Source organism: Pelophylax lessonae (genome assembly GCF_965119305.1).
Source record: "Pelophylax lessonae genome assembly, chromosome: 9".
In the NCBI taxonomy this organism is placed as follows: Eukaryota; Metazoa; Chordata; class Amphibia; order Anura; family Ranidae; genus Pelophylax; species Pelophylax lessonae.
In genome coordinates, this window is record NC_138776.1 from 22,242,341 (window position 1) to 22,262,126 (window position 19,786).

Consider the following 19,786-nt stretch of genomic DNA (forward strand, 5'->3'; position numbering starts at 1 on the left):
GACAGATGGAAACCCTATTTTCCATCCGTCCAGCGGATCGGATGGGATCGGATGAGAACGGACCGACGGTCCGTTCCCATCCGATTTCCCCCATAGAGATGCATGGGGATCTGACAGCTGTGTCTCCGCACACAGCACGAAGACACAGCTGTCATCCTCCTGCTCAGCGGGGGATCGGCAGATCGATCCCCCGCTGAAAAAAACGGACTCCGTCCGACGCCTTAAAGTGATTGAAAAGTCTGTTTTTTTTTAAAATTAAAATAACAAACATGTTACACTTCCCTCCTCTGTGCAGTTGGTTTTGCACAGAACGGCCCGGATCCTCCTCTTCTCCGGTCCCTCTTCTGGGCTCCTGGCCCCTCTCTCCTGTTGAGTTCCCCCACAGCAAGCAGCTTGCTATGGGGGCACCCGAGCCGAGCTGAAGCTCCATGTGACCATTTAGATACGGAGCTGCCATTCAGCCCCGCCCCCTCCCTCTTCTGATTGGCTAACTACGTTTGATTGACAGCAACAGGAGCCAATGGCGCGGCTGCTGTGTCTCAGCCAATCGGGAGAGAGAGTCTCCGGATGGCTGAAGCACTGGTGGACATTGCTGGATAGAGATGGGGCTCAGGTAAGTATTGGGGGGGCTGCTGCACACAGAAGGCTTTTTATCCTAATGCATAGAATGCATTAAGATAAAAAAAAAAAAAAAAACCTTCTGACTTTACAATCCCTTTAAAACATTTCTGGGTGCTTTTGACGCATGCTTTGGGTCATTGTCCTGCTGTAAGACCCATGGCCTCTGACGGAGACCCAACCTTTTGAGAAAGTGCCAGTAATGTTGTCCAGTCCATTTTTTGAGTTTTGCATGGAATGTGTCAGACTTGGCTTTTTGTTTCTCCACTTCTTTGTGTCATACCAATACAAAACAAAAAAGAAAAAAAACATGACCATGCCTAAACATTTGTAATTGCAACAATTTTCTGGGCGAAGTGGTCAATCGGAAACTTCCTTGACAAGAAAATACTTTCAAATAAATGAATGTACTTCAAGTAATGCCGTGCTTTTCCCCATGCAGAGCAATGTAACAGATTTTTTTTAATGTCTCCTCCCTCCCTAGCTATACATACACTATATTACCAAAAGTATTGGGACGCCTGCCTTTACATACACATGAACTTTAATGGCATCTCAGTCTTAGCCTGTGGGGTTCAATATCGAGTTGGCCCACCCTTGTGGTCTGGTCTCACCTGGCCATGGATTTTATTGTGGATCTTCGTGTGTTACATGGCTATCCTCAAGGTTGTCGACTGGTTCTCCAAAATGTGTTCCGTTTAGGCGACTGCCTACCGCTCAGGAGTTTGCCTTGGTGTTTGCCAGGGAGGTCTTCCGTTTACACAGGTTGCCTAAGAAAATTGTCTCGGACCGTGGGAGCCAGTTTGTCTCCAGGTTCTGGCACGCCTTTTGCTCCCAGTTGGGTATTCGACTCTTCTTCCCCTTGGCCTACCATCCACAGTTCAGTGGTGCTGCTGAGCGTTCCAACCAAGCTCTGGAGCAATTTCTCCACTGCATTTTCTCTGATCATCAGGACAATTGGGTTGATCTGCTACCCTGGGCGGAGTTTGCTAGGAACTCTGCCATCAACTCATCTTCCGTAATGTCTCCATTCATGGCCAATTATGGGTTCCAACCTGCTGTGTTTCCCGAGTCGTTCTCGCCACGGGACATCCCGGCTGTGGAGGATCATCTTCGTGCCCTCCGTTCCTCTTGGGTGCAGATTCAAGAGTCTTTAAAGGTCTCTGCACAGCGTCAGAAGCTCTTGGCAGACCGGAGATGTTTATCTGCTCCTTCGTACCAGGTCGGGGAGAGGGTGTGGTTGTCGACCCGTTCTCTCAACCTTAGGGTGCCCACTCCAAAACTGGCAACCCGTTTTGTTGGGCCTTTTGGCATCCTCCGTAAAGTGAACCGGGTGGCCTATGCACTTGGTCTTCCTTCCACACTTTTGAAGCCACTTGTTTGCAATTGCTATACTTCTTCACTTCCTCACCCTCATCCCATTCCTGTGGGCAATCATGAAGAGTATGAGGTTAGCAGCATCTTGGATTCTCTTCTGTTCCAAGGTCAGGTTCAATACCTGGTGCACTAGAAGGGTTATGGTCCTGAGGAGCGCTCCGGGGTTCCCTCCGCTGATGTTCATGCTCCGGCGCTTTCCATGCTTGCTTTCCTCAGAAACCGTTTTTTGCTCCACGGCGGAGGGGCCGTTGAGAGGAGGGTAAAGTCAAGGTCTTATCTTGCCCTCCTGTTGGCAGTCATCTTGGACATGTGCAGACTGCTGCCTCTTATAAACTCTGATGGCATTATCAGTTGCCTGCTGCCTGGGTGTTGCACAGTGATGATGCTGCACACCTGACTATATCTATCACCTGATGGTTGCAGTCCTTGCCCTCGCGTTTTGTGCTCCAAGGTACATCTCTGCTAGCAGTCTTCTGTTCTCAGTGTTCCTCCATGTATGACCTGGCTTGGCTGGTGACTTTCCTGGCATACCGTCCCCCATTCTGGACTCAACCCCGGCTTGGATGACTACCTGCTTCTGGACTCGACCCCGGCTTGTTCCTGCTCTCACTTCCCCACTCTTGCTAAGCGTTTATTGGTGTTTGCTCCAATAAACTGCTTTATTTTACCTGAATCCCCGTATGGTGTGGTTTCCTGGCACCCTGACAGTGACAGAGCTGGGCCAAGCGCCAGTGCTGTCACAAGGAGTGAGTCACATGTTCAGGGCTGCTGTTAGAAATGGCGGGGCCCCGTACAGACACAAATATAACATAACTCGCATAATTCCTTCTAAATCTAAAAAAAAAAATATGTTAAATAAAAAAGAAGATGAGATGAGAAAAATATACAGGCTGGGCAGTTGGAGCTCAGTGATCAGAGAGGCAGAGAGAGAAACAAAGTTACAATTTACAAATATACTCCTGAGCAGAGATAACATTAGAGCCAGTGCTGGGAGGGGGGCCCACACAAGGGAGGGAGATTAGTGAGGGACGACTGTCTCTTTCTCAACAGATAAAAGCTGATAGCAGGGAGAGGGACAGATCAGACTCAGGTGCTGGAGGAAGATTTCTGTATTTGTTGTCCATCACTAATCCCCCCTCTCTGTGTGGGCCCCCCTGTGTGCTCGGGCCCCCTACAAGAGGGCTGGTGGTCCCCCCCTATCAGCGGCCCTGCACATGTTCCTCCATAGTATCAGGAATTTTTCTTGCAGAATGCTGAATGGAGTGATGGGGAAAATACAACATTGAGGTGATTTTTAGACAATTACACTTTTATCTGAATTTATGTACAAAAGGCACTCTATCTGCTCTGATGGGCTTTGCATTTAGTGCAGGAAGAGGGTCCTTATGGTAAGAGTGGGTTAGCAGTGGAATATCCTACCATGAAATACTAATGGCAAGGACTGGATAATGGCAATCCTACAGTATTTATAACTACTAAACTATGGTATGGTAACGGGCTGTCCGACTGTTTTTTGGGGTTTGAAGAGGTTTTTTTCAGTTACCTGAAGGGAAATTCACCTTAATGTGGACCGAAACTGCTGAATCTGGTATTCGGCTGAACTGGATGTGACACTTCCGTACACAAAACATCATCTACAGATTTTGATGACTTCCCCCAACTAGAAGGCACACTTTGCTGTGGTAGTAAGATATTGGCTATATCTGGGTCATCTTGGAATTAGAATGGCCCATTCCATTTTACAACAATAAAAAACCTAACAACTGATACTCAATGGGAATTCATTTGGAAATAAAACACAACAAACATTAAGACATCACTTACCATTATCTGCATATCTATTACTTTCTTCTTCATCCCACTGCCGGCCTCCAGTTAGAGTGTATGGAGTGTATTGGGAGAAGATGGAAATAACATGACATCCAGGAGGAGCCAGGGTGGGGTCTAGTGTTGAGGGGATACATAGCTCAATCATAGGCCTGTGAGAAGTAGAACACTAGAGTTAATTTCATGGCTGGCATGCACACAGCCCTTATGTACCATGTAATAGGTTTACAAATGCTTTCTTTAACCCCAGTTCTGATTATCATTTGGTCATAATCAGAAGATATGTGGGATGTCTCCATATGTCTGGTCACATCTCCAGCAGGTTGTAGGTCTCTTTACCACTTAAGTATGTGGGGGTATAATCTCACCGAAAATTTAAACAGAGTTGTTGTATACATTCTTCTTAGAATGTGATAAGTGGGTAAGTAAATGTGTGAGCTTTGGAGAGGGTTCTGAGAAAGTGAGAGGGTTGGTCTGTATGGTAGAATTCCAGACTTGCTAGTTTGGAATCAGTCGCCATTTGTTCTCATAATGGCCCCTGCTGGTTAGAAACAAAATAATGTGCTGTGAATATCTAGGAGTGCACTAATTCTCAGAAATCTTGGATCATCTATTCCTGGGGTAAACTTTGGGAAAATAAGAAAAAAAGGGGAAGATGTACCTCCTCCAAAAGTTTTTGGCACATGGTACCGGTTGTATCAATAGTAGGGTGGGACTTAACATTAGGTGGTATAATGTGGGTGTGACAGACCCAACCAGGACAGGGGCTTTTGGAGGGGAGGATTGCAGGGTAGCCTCTTGCCTTCTGACTATGGACCCTGGCATTTGAGGGAGCTGTAAGCATTCAGGAAGATTTACTGGTATATAAAATGCAAGATGTCATTATTACATTTAACAGTCAAGAAAGTCACGATGGTCTCTGCCAACTTAAAACTCAGTGAGAAGACGTATTTGAAAAGAAAGCTGGTTAATGCGATTTGGACGGCCCTGGGTTCTTGAATACTGATGCCGAACTGTCTGGTTGGCCACTGACCTGAGTCACCCAGGCTTGTCTAAGTGAATAGTTGTTAATTAGCTTTCTGTTAATGTTTATGTTGGCTATTCCTTAGATATTTTAATTATATTACCGTTTACAGTTTGCATTGTGAAGGATAATGTGATCAAGCTCTTACTTGATTTTGTGTGGTATATTTTTGGTGTGAGTATACAATAAAGTCATTTCCAGTTTGCACCTAAGCTAGTGTGGTCTAGTTCTTGGATGCAATTCTCAGCTATAACACCTGGTTCCAGAGTAGAGGAAGCTGTATCTTGGCGGAAGCACCCAGACTGGGATTCCAGGTGGTCCGTCACAGTTGGATTAGCCAAGGTACAGTTGTGCTGAAAAGTTGGCCTCCCCTGGCAGAAATGGTGCAATTTTGGCATTGATATTGGTAATCTAACTGATCATGCCAAAAAACTGTCTTTTTTTGAAAGATAGAGATCATATGAAGCCATTTATTATCACCTAGTTGTTTGTCACTTTTTTTTAAATCACATTGATAACAGAATTCACCCAAATGGCCCTAAATGCTTCTGGAATTTTTGGCCTTGGTACAGAAACGCAAGGTGACACACACAGGTTCAGATGGCAATTAAAGGTTCATTTCCTACATCTGTGGCTTTTTTTATTGCAATTGTGTCTGTGTATAAATAGTCAATGAGTTTTTTAGCTCTCCCGTAGATCCACTGAGCAGGCTAGATACTGAGCCATGGGGAGCAGAAACAAACTGTCAAAAGACTTGCGTAACAAGGTAAAGGAACTTTATTAAGATAGAAAAGGAATCAGGGATCTCAAAACCAAGCCAAGGTCAGGTAGACAATGAAAGATTGCAGCCACAACTGCTCAGGATACAAAGGAAACCCCACGGGTAACCTCAGGAGAAATACAGGCTTCTCTGGAAAAAGACAGTGTAGCCATTTCAAGGAGCACACTACAATGATATTTGAACAAAAATTAGATGCATGGTCGAGTTGCCAGAAAGAAGCCTTTACTGTGCCAATGTGATGTGATGAGACAAAAAATAAAACATTATGGTTACAACCATAGGTGCTATGTTTGGGGGCGAAATATACCATCCCCACTGTGAAGCATGGTGGTGGCTCACTGATGTTTTGGGAGTGTGTGAGCTCTAAAGACATGGGGAATCTTGTGAAAATGAATGGCAAGATGAATGCAGCATGTTATCAGAAAATACCGGCAGACAATTTGCATTCTTCTGCAGGAAAGTTGCACATGAGACACTCTTGGACTTTCCAGCAGGACAATGACCCTAAGCACAAAGGCCAATGTGACCCTCCATTTTTTACAGCAGAAAAAGGTGAAGGTTCTGGAGTGGCCATCACAGTCTCCTGACCTTAATATCACCAAGTCACTCTGGGGAGATCTCAAACGTGCACTTCATGCAAGACAACCAAAGACTTTTCATGACTTGGAGGCATTTTGCCCAGTTGAATGGGCAGCTCTACCATCTGCAAGAATTCGGGGGCCTCATAGACAACTATTACAAAAGACGGCACACTGTCATTGATGCTAAAGGGGGCAATATACAGTATTAAGAACTATTGGGGTGCAGACCTTTAAACGAGGGGGGGCATTTCATTGGTTTACTTGTTGCCATGTTTTGTTTTACGATTGGGCCATTCTGTTATAACCTACAGTTAAAGAATATGAAGTCCATAAAAAATACACTAAATGGGTTTTGGCGACTCACTCATACATCCGGTATATTACTGTTGCACTACCCCTTTGCTGTTAAGTGTATGTTCTTCTGCGCTGCTTTGACCCTGTAAACGGTCCAGCCCTCCTGACACTCTAGGTTCAGACATGTTGTATATACCTTTAAGTAACACACTGACACAAAGTGAATGAGCTTTAACTTTACTCAGAAGATGACCTTGTAAAATTGCATTAGTCAACTAGACCCTGGATAAACCGCCAGGGTTCAGCTGAACTGACACCAAAAAGACAGTGAGAAAACAGGTTATAACAACACCAAATTACATTAATAAACACAATCCCTCTTGGAATATGGACGTAGATCTTCTCAAATAACTATATATTATTACTATGAAGCACTCAGGCAAAAGGGGAACCGCGGGCCGGCCTATACCATCTGTATCCTGATGAGAGATAGGGTAACCTTAATACCAGTAACGTGTCCCCTTTTAGAAACAATAGGATAATAATGTCCTACTCGCAAGGCCTTGCTAAAGTCTTCACCGGCAGTAGGAGCTCATGAAATGAACAGTTTCCAATATGTCTCAGTATATAGCAAGCAATGCAGAATAGTTGATTGTAATCCTAAGTGATCTGGTGGCTTATTCAATTGCAAAGTGTCTGTGTTCAGTGTAACTGCAACTGTAATAATTACGGTCTGAACTCTGAGCAGGTGCCCTCTCACCAAATCCTGATGTCCATCAATGAGGGTCCTGGGGGAACAGGCGATGGCAATTCTCCCCACTCTGTGGCCTCGAGATGGCTGCGCTCTGCTGTCTTGGGGTGTGTCACTGACTCCACCCGATCAGCGATGCTGCAAGGATGGCTGCAGTGAGCATCCGTTCTGCCAGGGCTGAGTCTGCAGGCAGATGGGGCGGTGTGCAGTAGGCTGCAGTCTGCTATCTCACTCTCTGTACAGCAGAGTAATGTGCACACAATGGGTTCCAGGAAGCAAGAGGCCCCAAGTCTGTTCAGCCGATCCCTTTATAGCCTCTCCCAAGATGCTCCTCTGTAATCCAAAGCTTGCTGGGAAAGATAGTTCTTAAACAATCCAGCCGCATAGCCATAGCTTTACAGAAGACTACAATTCCCACAGTGCCGTTCTCCCAGTCTCTGCAATATGATGATTTAATCCTGAAACCAACACTAGAGGGATACAAAGACAATCTGAAGGAACAGAAGGTAAGGCTGCACTTTCAGATAATGGTAGTCCGGACCCGGCTACATTACCAATTCTCCAGGGGGAGGCAAACTTTTCACAACAACTGTAGGTTTGGCAGAGGGAAACTGGTTAATCACCTCTTCTAAACTGACCCATCTTTTTATAAGGCCACATAGGCACCATTCTATTAGGAAGTTGGGATGTTAATAGGAAGTGCCTGTAATAGGTAAGGAAATCGGGGAAGTATATTTATTTAAAAAAAATATTGTTGCTCTGAGATTTATTGTTTCCAAGGGGGAAGTCTATTGTTGCTGGCAGCAAGGGCTGACAAGGGGTGATTCGGAAGAAGGGGGGGGGGGGGACCTGCACCTATTCTCTGAGAAAAAAACCCCATGTAAATACTGTATAACCACTCACCGCCACTTTATAAGGTACACCTTGCTAGAACTGCCTTCATTCTTCATTGGGTAGACTCAACAAGGTGTTGGAAACATTCCTCGGAGATTTTGCTCCATAGTAACATGATAGCATCACGCAGTTGCTGCAGATTTGTCGGCTGCACACCCATGATGCTAATCTCCGTTCCACCACATCCCAAAGGTGCTCTATTGGATGAGATGTGATGATGGAGCTTTGTGACATGGTGCATTATCCTGCTGGAAGGAGCCATCAGAAGATGGGGACACTGTAGTCATAAAGGGATGGACAACAATAATCAGGTAGGCCGTGGCATTTAAACAATGCTCAATTTTCAGTTTTTGAAATACTCAGACAAGCCCGCCTGGCACCCACAGCCATGCCACGTTTAAAGTCATTTAAATCTCTTATTCCCCATTCTCATGCTTGGTTTGAACTTCAGCAGGTCGTCTTTACCACGTCTAGATGCCTAAATGCATTGAGTTGCTGCCATGTGATTGGCAATTTGTGTTATCAAGCAGTTGAACGGGTGTACCTAATAAAGTGTCCGGTGAGTGTATAAAAATGTATGTAATAAGATAGAACAAAGATGAGGAATAAGAAATCCCAGCATCCTTCCAGTAGGGTAGAGCAGTCATCTATGGGCTATCCATAATTTATCTTCTTTATTACACAGAATTCAAATCTAGATGAAGAACATGTCTGCAAAGGTTTACAGGCTAAATCAGCACTTTATTTCCTCCAAGTACCGATAAATACTATAAACATGCTAATAGAATGCTGATTGTGAAGGTCATCTTAGAAATAAATGCATAATATGAATGACTAATGTCCTCAAAGTGTAAAGAATGTGAAGAATGGATGAAATAATGATTTAACAAATTATTTCTATACACAAACGTCTAGAAACTGAAATAAACTCATATATTGTAACAGTCAGTTGTTGGTCTAACATTCCCGGCACCACACCAGAGAGCATGAAGAACTATTTCCATGTGACATTCCCGGCACCACACCAGCGAGCACGAAGAACTATTTCCATGTGACATTCCCGGCACCACACTGGCGAACATGAAGAACGACTACCATGTAACATTCCCGGCACCACACCGGAGAACATGAAGAATGCCTTCCATGTAACATTCTCGGCACTTCACTGAAGAGCATGAAGAATAACTTCCATGTAACATTTCTGGCACCACACCAGAAAGCATGAAGAATGACTTCGATGTAACATTCCCGGCACCACATCGTAGAACATTAAGAATGATTTCCATGTAATATTCCCGGCACCACACCGGAGAGCATCAAGAATGACTTCCACATAACATTCCCGGCACCATACCGGAGAACATAAAGAATGATTTCCATGTAATATTCCCAGCACCACACCGGAGAACATAAAGAACGATTTCCACATAACATTCCCGGCACCACACCGGAGAACATAAAGAACGATTTCCATGTAATATTCCCGGCACCACCCCGGAGAACATAAAGAACGATTTCCATGTAATATTCCCGACACCACACCGGAGAACATAAAGAACGATTTCCATGTAATATTCCCAGCACCACACCGGAGAACATAAAGAACAATTTCCATGTAATATTCTCAGCACCACCCCGGAGAACATAAAGAACGATTTCCATGTAATATTCCCGGCACCACCCCGGAGAACATAAAGAACGATTTCCATGTAATATTCCCGGCACCACACCGGAGAACATAAAGAACGATTTCCATGTAATATTCCAGACACCACACCGGAGAACATAAAGAACGATTTCCATGTAATATTCCCGGCACCACACTGGAGAACATAAAGAACGATTTCCATGTAATATTCCCGACACCACCCCGGAGAACATAAAGAACGATTTCCATGTAATATTCCCGACACCACACCGGAGAACATAAAGAACAATTTCCATGTAATATTCTCAGCACCACCCCGGAGAACATAAAGAACGATTTCCATGTAATATTCCCGGCACCACACCGGAGAACATAAAGAACGATTTCCATGTAATATTCCCAGCACCAAACTGGAAAACATAAGGAACGTTTTCCATGTAATATTCCCAGCACCACACCGGAGAACATAAATAACGATTTCCATGTAATATTCCCAGCACCACACAGGAGAACATAAATAACGATTTCCATGTAATATTCCAGACACCACACCGGAGAACATAAAGAACGATTTCCATGTAATATTCCCGGCACCACACTGGAGAACATAAAGAACGATTTCCATGTAATATTCCCGACACCACACTGGAGAACATAAAGAACGATTTCCATGTAATATTCCCGGCACCACACTGGAGAACATAAGGAACGATTTCCATGTAATATTCCGACACCACACCGGAGAACATAAATAACGATTTCCATGTAATATTCCCGACACCACACCGGAGAACATAAATAACGATTTCCATGTAATATTCCCGGCACCACACTGGAGAACATAAGGAACGATTTCCATGTAATATTCCCGACACCACACCGGAGAACATAAAGAACGATTTCCATGTAATATTCCCGGCACCACATCGTAGAAAATTAAGAATGATTGCCATGTAACATTCCCGGCACCACACCGGAGAACATCAAGAATGACTTCCACATAACATTCCCGGAACCATACCGGAGAACATGAAGAATGACTACCATGTAACATTTCAGGCACCACATCAGAGAACATGAAGAATGACTTCCACATAACATTCCCAGGAACCACACTGGAGAACATGAAAAAAGATTGACTTCCATGCAACATTCCTGGCACCACACCGAAGAACATAAAGAACGATTTCCATGTAATATTCCCAGCACCACACCGGAGAACATGAAGAACGATTTCCATGTAATATTCCCAGCACCACACCGGAGAACATGAAGAACGATTTCCATGTAATATTCCCGGCACCACACCGGAGAACATAAAGAACAATTTCCATGTAATATTCCCAGCACCACACCCGAGAACATAAAGAACGATTTCCATGTAATATTCCCGGCACCAAACTGGAAAACATAAGGAATATTTTCCATGTAATATTCCCGGCACCACACCGGAGAACATAAAGAACAATTTCCATGTAATATTCCCAGCACCACACCCGAGAACATAAAGAACGATTTCCATGTAATATTCCCGGCACCACACCGGAGAACATGAAGAACGATTTTAATGTAATATTCCCGACACCACACTGGAGAACATGAAGAACGATTTCCATGTAATATTCCTGACACCACACCGGAGAACATGAAGAACGATTTCCATGTAATATTCCCGGAACCACACTGGAGAACATGAAGAACGATTTCCATGTAATATTCCCGGCACCACACTGGAGAACATAAAGAATGATTTCCATGTAATATTCCCGGCACCACACCGGAGAACATAAAGAACAATTTCCATGTAATATTCCCAGCACCACACCCGAGAACATAAAGAACGATTTCCATGTAATATTCCCGGCACCACATCGTAGAACATTAAGAATGATTTCCATGTAACATTTCAGGCACCACATCAGAGAACACGAAGAATGACTTCCACATAACATTCCCAGGAACCACACCGGAGAACATGAAAAAAGATTGACTTCCATGCAACATTCCTGGCACCACACCGGAGAACATAAAGAACGATTTCCATGTAATATTCCCAGCACCACACTGGAGAACATGAAGAACGATTTCCATGTAATATTCCCAGCACCACACCGGAGAACATGAAGAACGATTTCCATGTAATATTCCCGACACCACACCGGAGAACATAAAGAACAATTTCCATGTAATATTCCCAGCACCGCACCCGAGAACATAAAGAACGATTTCCATGTAATATTCCCGGCACCACATCGTAGAACATTAAGAATGATTTTCATGTAATATTCCCAGCACCACACCGGAGAACATGAAGAACGATTTCCATGTAATATTCCTGACACCACACCGGAGAACATGAAGAACGATTTCAATGTAATATTCCCGGCACCACACCGGAGAACATGAAGAACGATTTCCATGTAATATTCCCGACACCACACCGGAGAACATGAAAAACGATTTCCATGTAATATTCCCGGCACCACACTGGAGAACATAAAGAATAACTTCCATGTAATATTCCCGGCACCACACCGGAGAACATAAAGAACAATTTCCATGTAATATTCCCGGCACCACACCCAAAAACATAAAGAACGATTTCCATGTAATATTCCCGGCACCACATCGTAGAACATCAAGAATGACTTCCACATAACATTCCCGGAACCATACCGGAGAACATGAAGAATGACTACCATGTAACATTTCAGTCACCACATCAGAGAACATGAAGAATGACTTCCACATAACATTCCCAGGAACCACACTGGAGAACATGAAAAAAGATTGACTTCCATGCAACATTCCTGGCACCACACCGGAGAACATAAAGAACGATTTCCATGTAATATTCCCAGCACCACACCGGAGAACACGAAGAACGATTTCCATGTAATATTCCCAGCACCACACCGGAGAACATAAAGAACGATTTCCATGTAATATTCCCGGCACCACACCGGAGAACATAAAGAACGATTTCCATGTAATATTCCCGGCACCACACCGGAGAACATAAAGAACGATTTCCATGTAATATTCCCAGCACCAAACTGGAAAACATAAGGAACGTTTTCCATGTAATATTCCCAGCACCACACCGGAGAATATAAATAACGATTTCCATGTAATATTCCCGGCACCACACTGGAGAACATAAGGAACGATTTCCATGTAATATTCCCGACACCACACCGGAGAACATGAAGAACGATTTCCATGTAATATTCCCAGCACCACACCGGAGAACATGAAGAACGATTTCCATGTAATATTCCCGGCACCACACCGGAGAACATAAAGGACGATTTCCATGTAATATTCCCAGCACCACACCGGAGAACATGAAGAACGATTTCCATGTAATATTCCAGACACCACACCGGAGAACATGAAAAACGATTTCCATGTAATATTCCCGGCACCACACTGGAGAACATAAAGAATGATTTCCATGTAATATTCCCAGCACCACACCGGAGAACATAAAGGACGATTTCCATGTAATATTCCCAGCACCACACCGGAGAACATGAAGAACAATTTCCATGTAATATTCCCGACACCACACCGGAGAACATGAAAAACGATTTCCATGTAATATTCCCGGCACCACACTGGAGAACATAAAGAACGATTTCCATGTAATATTCCCGACACCACACCGGAGAACATAAAGAATAACTTCCATGTAATATTCCCGGCACCACACCGGAGAACATAAAGAACAATTTCCATGTAATATTCCTGGCACCACACCCGAGAACATAAAGAACGATTTCCATGTAATATTCCCGGCACCACATCGTAGAACATTAAGAATGATTTCCATGTAACATTCCCGGCACCACACCGGAGAACATCAAGAATGACTTCCACATAACATTCCCGGAACCATACCGGAGAACATGAAGAATGACTACCATGTAACATTTCAGGCACCACATCAGAGAACATGAAGAATGACTTCCACATAACATTCCCAGGAACCACACTGGAGAACATGAAAAAAGATTGACTTCCATGCAACATTCCTGGCACCACACCGGAGAACATAAAGAACGATTTCCATGTAATATTCCCAGCACCACACCGGAGAACATAAAGAACGATTTCCATGTAATATTCCCGGCACCACACCGGAGAACATAAAGAACAATTTCCATGTAATATTCCCAGCACCACACCCGAGAACATAAAGAACGATTTCCATGTAATATTCCCGGCACCACACTGGAGAACATAAGGAACGATTTCCATGTAATATTCCCGACACCACACCGGAGAACATAAAGAACGATTTCCATGTAATATTCCCGGCACCACACCGGAGAACATAAAGAACGATTTCCATGTAATATTCCCGGCACCACACCGGAGAACATAAAGAACGATTTCCATGTAATATTCCCAGCACCAAACTGGAAAACATAAGGAACGTTTTCCATGTAATATTCCCAGCACCACACCGGAGAACATAAATAACGATTTCCATGTAATATTCCCGGCACCACACTGGAGAACATAAAGAACGATTTCCATGTAATATTCCCGACACCACAACGGAGAACATAAGGAACGATTTCCATGTAATATTCCCGACACCACACCGGAGAACATAAAGAACGATTTCCATGTAATATTCCCGGAACCACACTGGAGAACATGAAGAACGATTTCCATGTAATATTCCCAGCACCACACCGGAGAACATAAAGAACGATTTCCATGTAATATTCCCGGCACCACACTGGAGAACATAAAGAATGATTTCCATGTAATATTCCCGGCACCACACCGGAGAACATAAAGAACAATTTCCATGTAATATTCCCAGCACCACACCCGAGAACATAAAGAACGATTTCCATGTAATATTCCCGGCACCACATCGTAGAACATTAAGAATGATTTCCATGTAACATTCCCGGCACCACACCGGAGAACATCAAGAATGACTTCCACATAACATTCCCGGAACCATACCGGAGAACATGAAGAATGACTACCATGTAACATTTCAGGCACCACATCAGAGAACACGAAGAATGACTTCCACATAACATTCCCAGGAACCACACCGGAGAACATGAAAAAAGATTGACTTCCATGCAACATTCCTGGCACCACACCGGAGAACATAAAGAATAACTTCCATGCAACATTCCTGGCACCACACCGGAGAACATAAAGAACGATTTCCATGTAATATTCCCAGCACCACACCGGAGAACATGAAGAACGATTTCCATGTAATATTCCCAGCACCACACCGGAGAACATGAAGAACGATTTCCATGTAATATTCCCGGCACCACACCGGAGAACATAAAGAACAATTTCCATGTAATATTCCCAGCACCGCACCCGAGAACATAAAGAACGATTTCCATGTAATATTCCCGGCACCACATCGTAGAACATTAAGAATGATTTCCATGTAATATTCCCAGCACCACACCGGAGAACATGAAGAACGATTTCCAAGTAATATTCCCAGCACCACACCGGAGAACATAAAGAACGATTTCCATGTAATATTCCCGGCACCACACCGGAGAACATGAAGAACGATTTCCATGTAATATTCCCAGCACCACACCCAGGGGAGGACTGGGAAGGGGGGCAGGGTGGCAATTGCCCCCCGGGCTGCTCTGATGCCGGGTGAAAAGGCCACCTTCGGGGCTGGATTAATGTAGGGGCCAGACACTGTATACAGCTGCCGGTTGTCGCTACACAATGTATATATTTGCAGAGCTGCAGCGGAGCTGTATGAGTGTGCAGAGTTGCTCCTGCACCCGGCTGGCACAATACTAACATAGTCACTTACCTGTCAGGCAGAGTGATCTCCACCCGACAGGAGCTTCCTAGGCCCCGCCTGGCTTGATGTCATGTATTTCTGTTAAACCTCCTTTGTTGCAATTAACATTAAATTATGTTACCACGTTGCATCATGTTTGTTTTGCTTTATAACATCAATATCCATTATAAAACCAGGTGGGCATGGATGGCGAGCTGATTCGATGGTTCAACAGACCACTTGACTGGACTTGCCCCCGAGGCTGAAGGCTGCCAGCCCTCCCCTGACCACACCGGAGAACATGAAGAACAATTTCTATGTAATATTCCCGGTACCAAACCGGAGAACATGAAGAACGATTTCCATGTAATATTCCCGACACCACACCGGAGAACATGAAGAACGATTTCCAGGTAATATTCCCGGCACCACACCGGAGAACATGAAGAACGATTTCCATGTAAAATTCCCGGCACCACACCGGAGAACACGAAGAACGATTTCCATGTAATATTCCCTGCACCACACCGTAGAACATAAAGAACGATTTCCATGTAATATTCCCAGCACCACACCGTAGAACATAAAGAACGATTTCCATGTAATATTCCCAGCACCACACCGTAGAACATAAAGGACGATTTCCATATAATATTCCCGACACCACACCGGAGAACATGAAGAACGATTTCCATGTAATATTCCCGGCACCACACCGGAGAACATGAAGAACGATTTCCATGTAAAATTCCCGGCACCACACCGGAGAACACGAAGAACGATTTCCATGTAACATTCCCAGTACCACACTGGAGAACATAAAGAACGATTTCCATGTAATATTCCCAGCACCACACCGGAGAACATAAAGGACGATTTCCATGTAATATTCCCAGCACCACACCGGAGAACATGAAGAACGATTTCCATGTAATATTCCCGACACCACACCGGAGAACATGAAGAACGATTTCCATGTAATATTCCTGACACCACACCGGAGAACATAAAGAATAACTTCCATGTAATATTCCCGGCACCACACCGGAGAACATAAAGAACAATTTCCATGTAATATTCCCGGCACCACACCGGAGAACATAAAGAACGATTTCCATGTAATATTCCCGGCACCACACCGGAGAACATAAAGGACGATTTCCATGTAATATTTCCAGCACCACACCGGAGAACATGAAGAACGATTTCCATGTAATATTCCCGACACCACACCGGAGAACATGAAAAACGATTTCCATGTAATATTCCCGGCACCACACTGGAGAACATAAAGAATGATTTCCATGTAATATTCCCAGCACCACACCGGAGAACATAAAGGACGATTTCCATGTAATATTCCCAGCACCACACCGGAGAACATGAAGAACGATTTCCATGTAATATTCCCGACACCACACCGGAGAACATGAAAAACGATTTCCATGTAATATTCCCGGCACCACACTGGAGAACATAAAGAACGATTTCCATGTAATATTCCCGACACCACACCGGAGAACATAAAGAATAACTTCCATGTAATATTCCCGGCACCACACCGGAGAACATAAAGAACAATTTCCATGTAATATTCCCGGCACCACACCCGAGAACATAAAGAACGATTTCCATGTAATATTCCCGGCACCACACCGTAGAACATTAAGAATGATTTCCATGTAACATTCCCGGCACCACACCGGAGAACATCAAGAATGACTTCCACATAACATTCCCGGAACCATACCGGAGAACATGAAGAATGACTACCATGTAACATTTCAGGCACCACATCAGAGAACATGAAGAATGACTTCCACATAACATTCCCAGGAACCACACTGGAGAACATGAAAAAAGATTGACTTCCATGCAACATTCCTGGCACCACACCGGAGAACATAAAGAACGATTTCCATGTAATATTCCCAGCACCACACTGGAGAACATAAAGAACGATTTCCATGTAATATTCCCGGCACCACACCGGAGAACATAAAGAACGATTTCCATGAAATATTCCCGCAACCACACCGGAGAACATAAAGAACGATTTCCATGTAATATTCCCAGCACCAAACTGGAAAACATAAGGAACGTTTTCCATGTAATATTCCCAGCACCACACCGGAGAACATAAATAACGATTTCCATGTAATATTCCCGGCACCACACTGGAGAACATAAGGAACGATTTCCATGTAATATTCCCGACACCACACCGGAGAACATAAAGAACGATTTCCATGTAATATTCCCGGCACCACACTGGAGAACATAAAGAACGATTTCCATGTAATATTCCCGGCACCACACCGGAGAACATAAAGAACGATTTCCATGTAATATTCCCGGCACCACACCGGAGAACATAAAGAACGATTTCCATGTAATATTCCCAGCACCAAACTGGAAAACATAAGGAACGTTTTCCATGTAATATTCCCAGCACCACACCGGAGAACATAAATAACGATTTCCATGTAATATTCCCGGCACCACACTGGAGAACATAAAGAACGATTTCCATGTAATATTCCCGGAACCACACTGGAGAACATGAAGAACGATTTCCATGTAATATTCCCAGCACCACACCAGAGAACATAAAGAACGATTTCCATGTAATATTCCCGGCACCACACTGGAGAACATAAAGAATGATTTCCATGTAATATTCCCGGCACCACACCGGAGAACATAAAGAACAATTTCCATGTAATATTCCCAGCACCACACCCGAGAACATAAAGAACGATTTCCATGTAATATTCCCGGCACCACATCGTAGAACATTAAGAATGATTTCCATGTAACATTCCCGGCACCACACCGGAGAACATCAAGAATGACTTCCACATAACATTCCCGGAACCATACCGGAGAACATGAAGAATGACTACCATGTAACATTTCAGGCACCACATCAGAGAACATGAAGAATGACTTCCACATAACATTCCCAGGAACCACACCGGAGAACATGAAAAAAGATTGACTTCCATGCAACATTCCTGGCACCACACCGGAGAACATAAAGAACGATTTCCATGTAATATTCCCAGCACCACACCGGAGAACATGAAGAACGATTTCCATGTAATATTCCCAGCACCACACTGGAGAACATGAAGAACGATTTCCATGTAATATTCCCGGCACCACACCGGAGAACATAAAGAACAATTTCCATGTAATATTCCCAGCACCACACCCGAGAACATAAAGAACGATTTCCATGTAATATTCCCGGCACCACATCGTAGAACATTAAGAATGATTTCCATGTAATATTCCCAGCACCACACCGGAGAACATGAAGAACGATTTCCAAGTAATATTCCCAGCACCACACCGGAGAACATAAAGAACGATTTCCATGTAATATTCCCGGCACCACACCGGAGAACATAAAGAATAACTTCCATGTAATATTCCCGGCACCACACCGGAGAACATAAAGAACGATTTCCATGTAATATTCCCAGCACCACACCCGAGAACATAAAGAACGATTTCCATGTAATATTCCCGGCACCACACCGGAGAACATGAAGAACGATTTCCATGTAATATTCCCGACACCACACCGGAGAACATGAAGAACGATTTCCATGTAATATTCCCGGCACCACACCGGAGAACATGAAGAACGATTTCCATGTAATATTCCCAGCACCACACCCAGGGGAGGACTGGGAAGGGGGGCAGGGTGGCAATTGCCCCCCGGGCTGCTCTGATGCCGGGTGAAAAGGCCACCTTCGGGGCTGGATTAATGTAGGGGCCAGACACTGTATACAGCTGCCGGTTGTCGCTACACAATGTATATATTTGCAGAGCTGCAGCGGAGCTGTATGAGTGTGCAGAGTTGCTCCTGCACCCGGCTGGCACAATACTAACATAGTCACTTACCTGTCAGGCAGAGTGATCTCCACCCGACAGGAGCTTCCTAGGCCCCGCCTGGCTTGATGTCATGTATTTCTGTTAAACCTCCTTTGTTGCAATTAACATTAAATTATGTTACCACGTTGCATCATGTTTGTTTTGCTTTATAACATCAATATCCATTATAAAACCAGGTGGGCATGGATGGCGAGCTGATTCGATGGTTCAACAGACCACTTGACTGGACTTGCCCCCCAGGCTGAAGGCTGCCAGCCCTCCCCTGACCACACCGGAGAACAT

General features: G+C 44.2%; 1 protein-coding gene across 1 annotated transcript in view; it reads right to left on the reverse strand.

Annotated features, from left to right (window-relative positions):
* PYROXD2 (pyridine nucleotide-disulphide oxidoreductase domain 2) overlaps positions 1-19,786 on the reverse strand; it is a 179,266-nt gene that overhangs the window by 39,412 nt on the left and 120,068 nt on the right. The window contains exon 13 of the mRNA XM_082268370.1: positions 3,820-3,974. Coding sequence (XP_082124496.1) covers positions 3,820-3,974 — 155 coding nt within the window. The remainder of the gene's footprint in view (positions 1-3,819; positions 3,975-19,786) is intronic.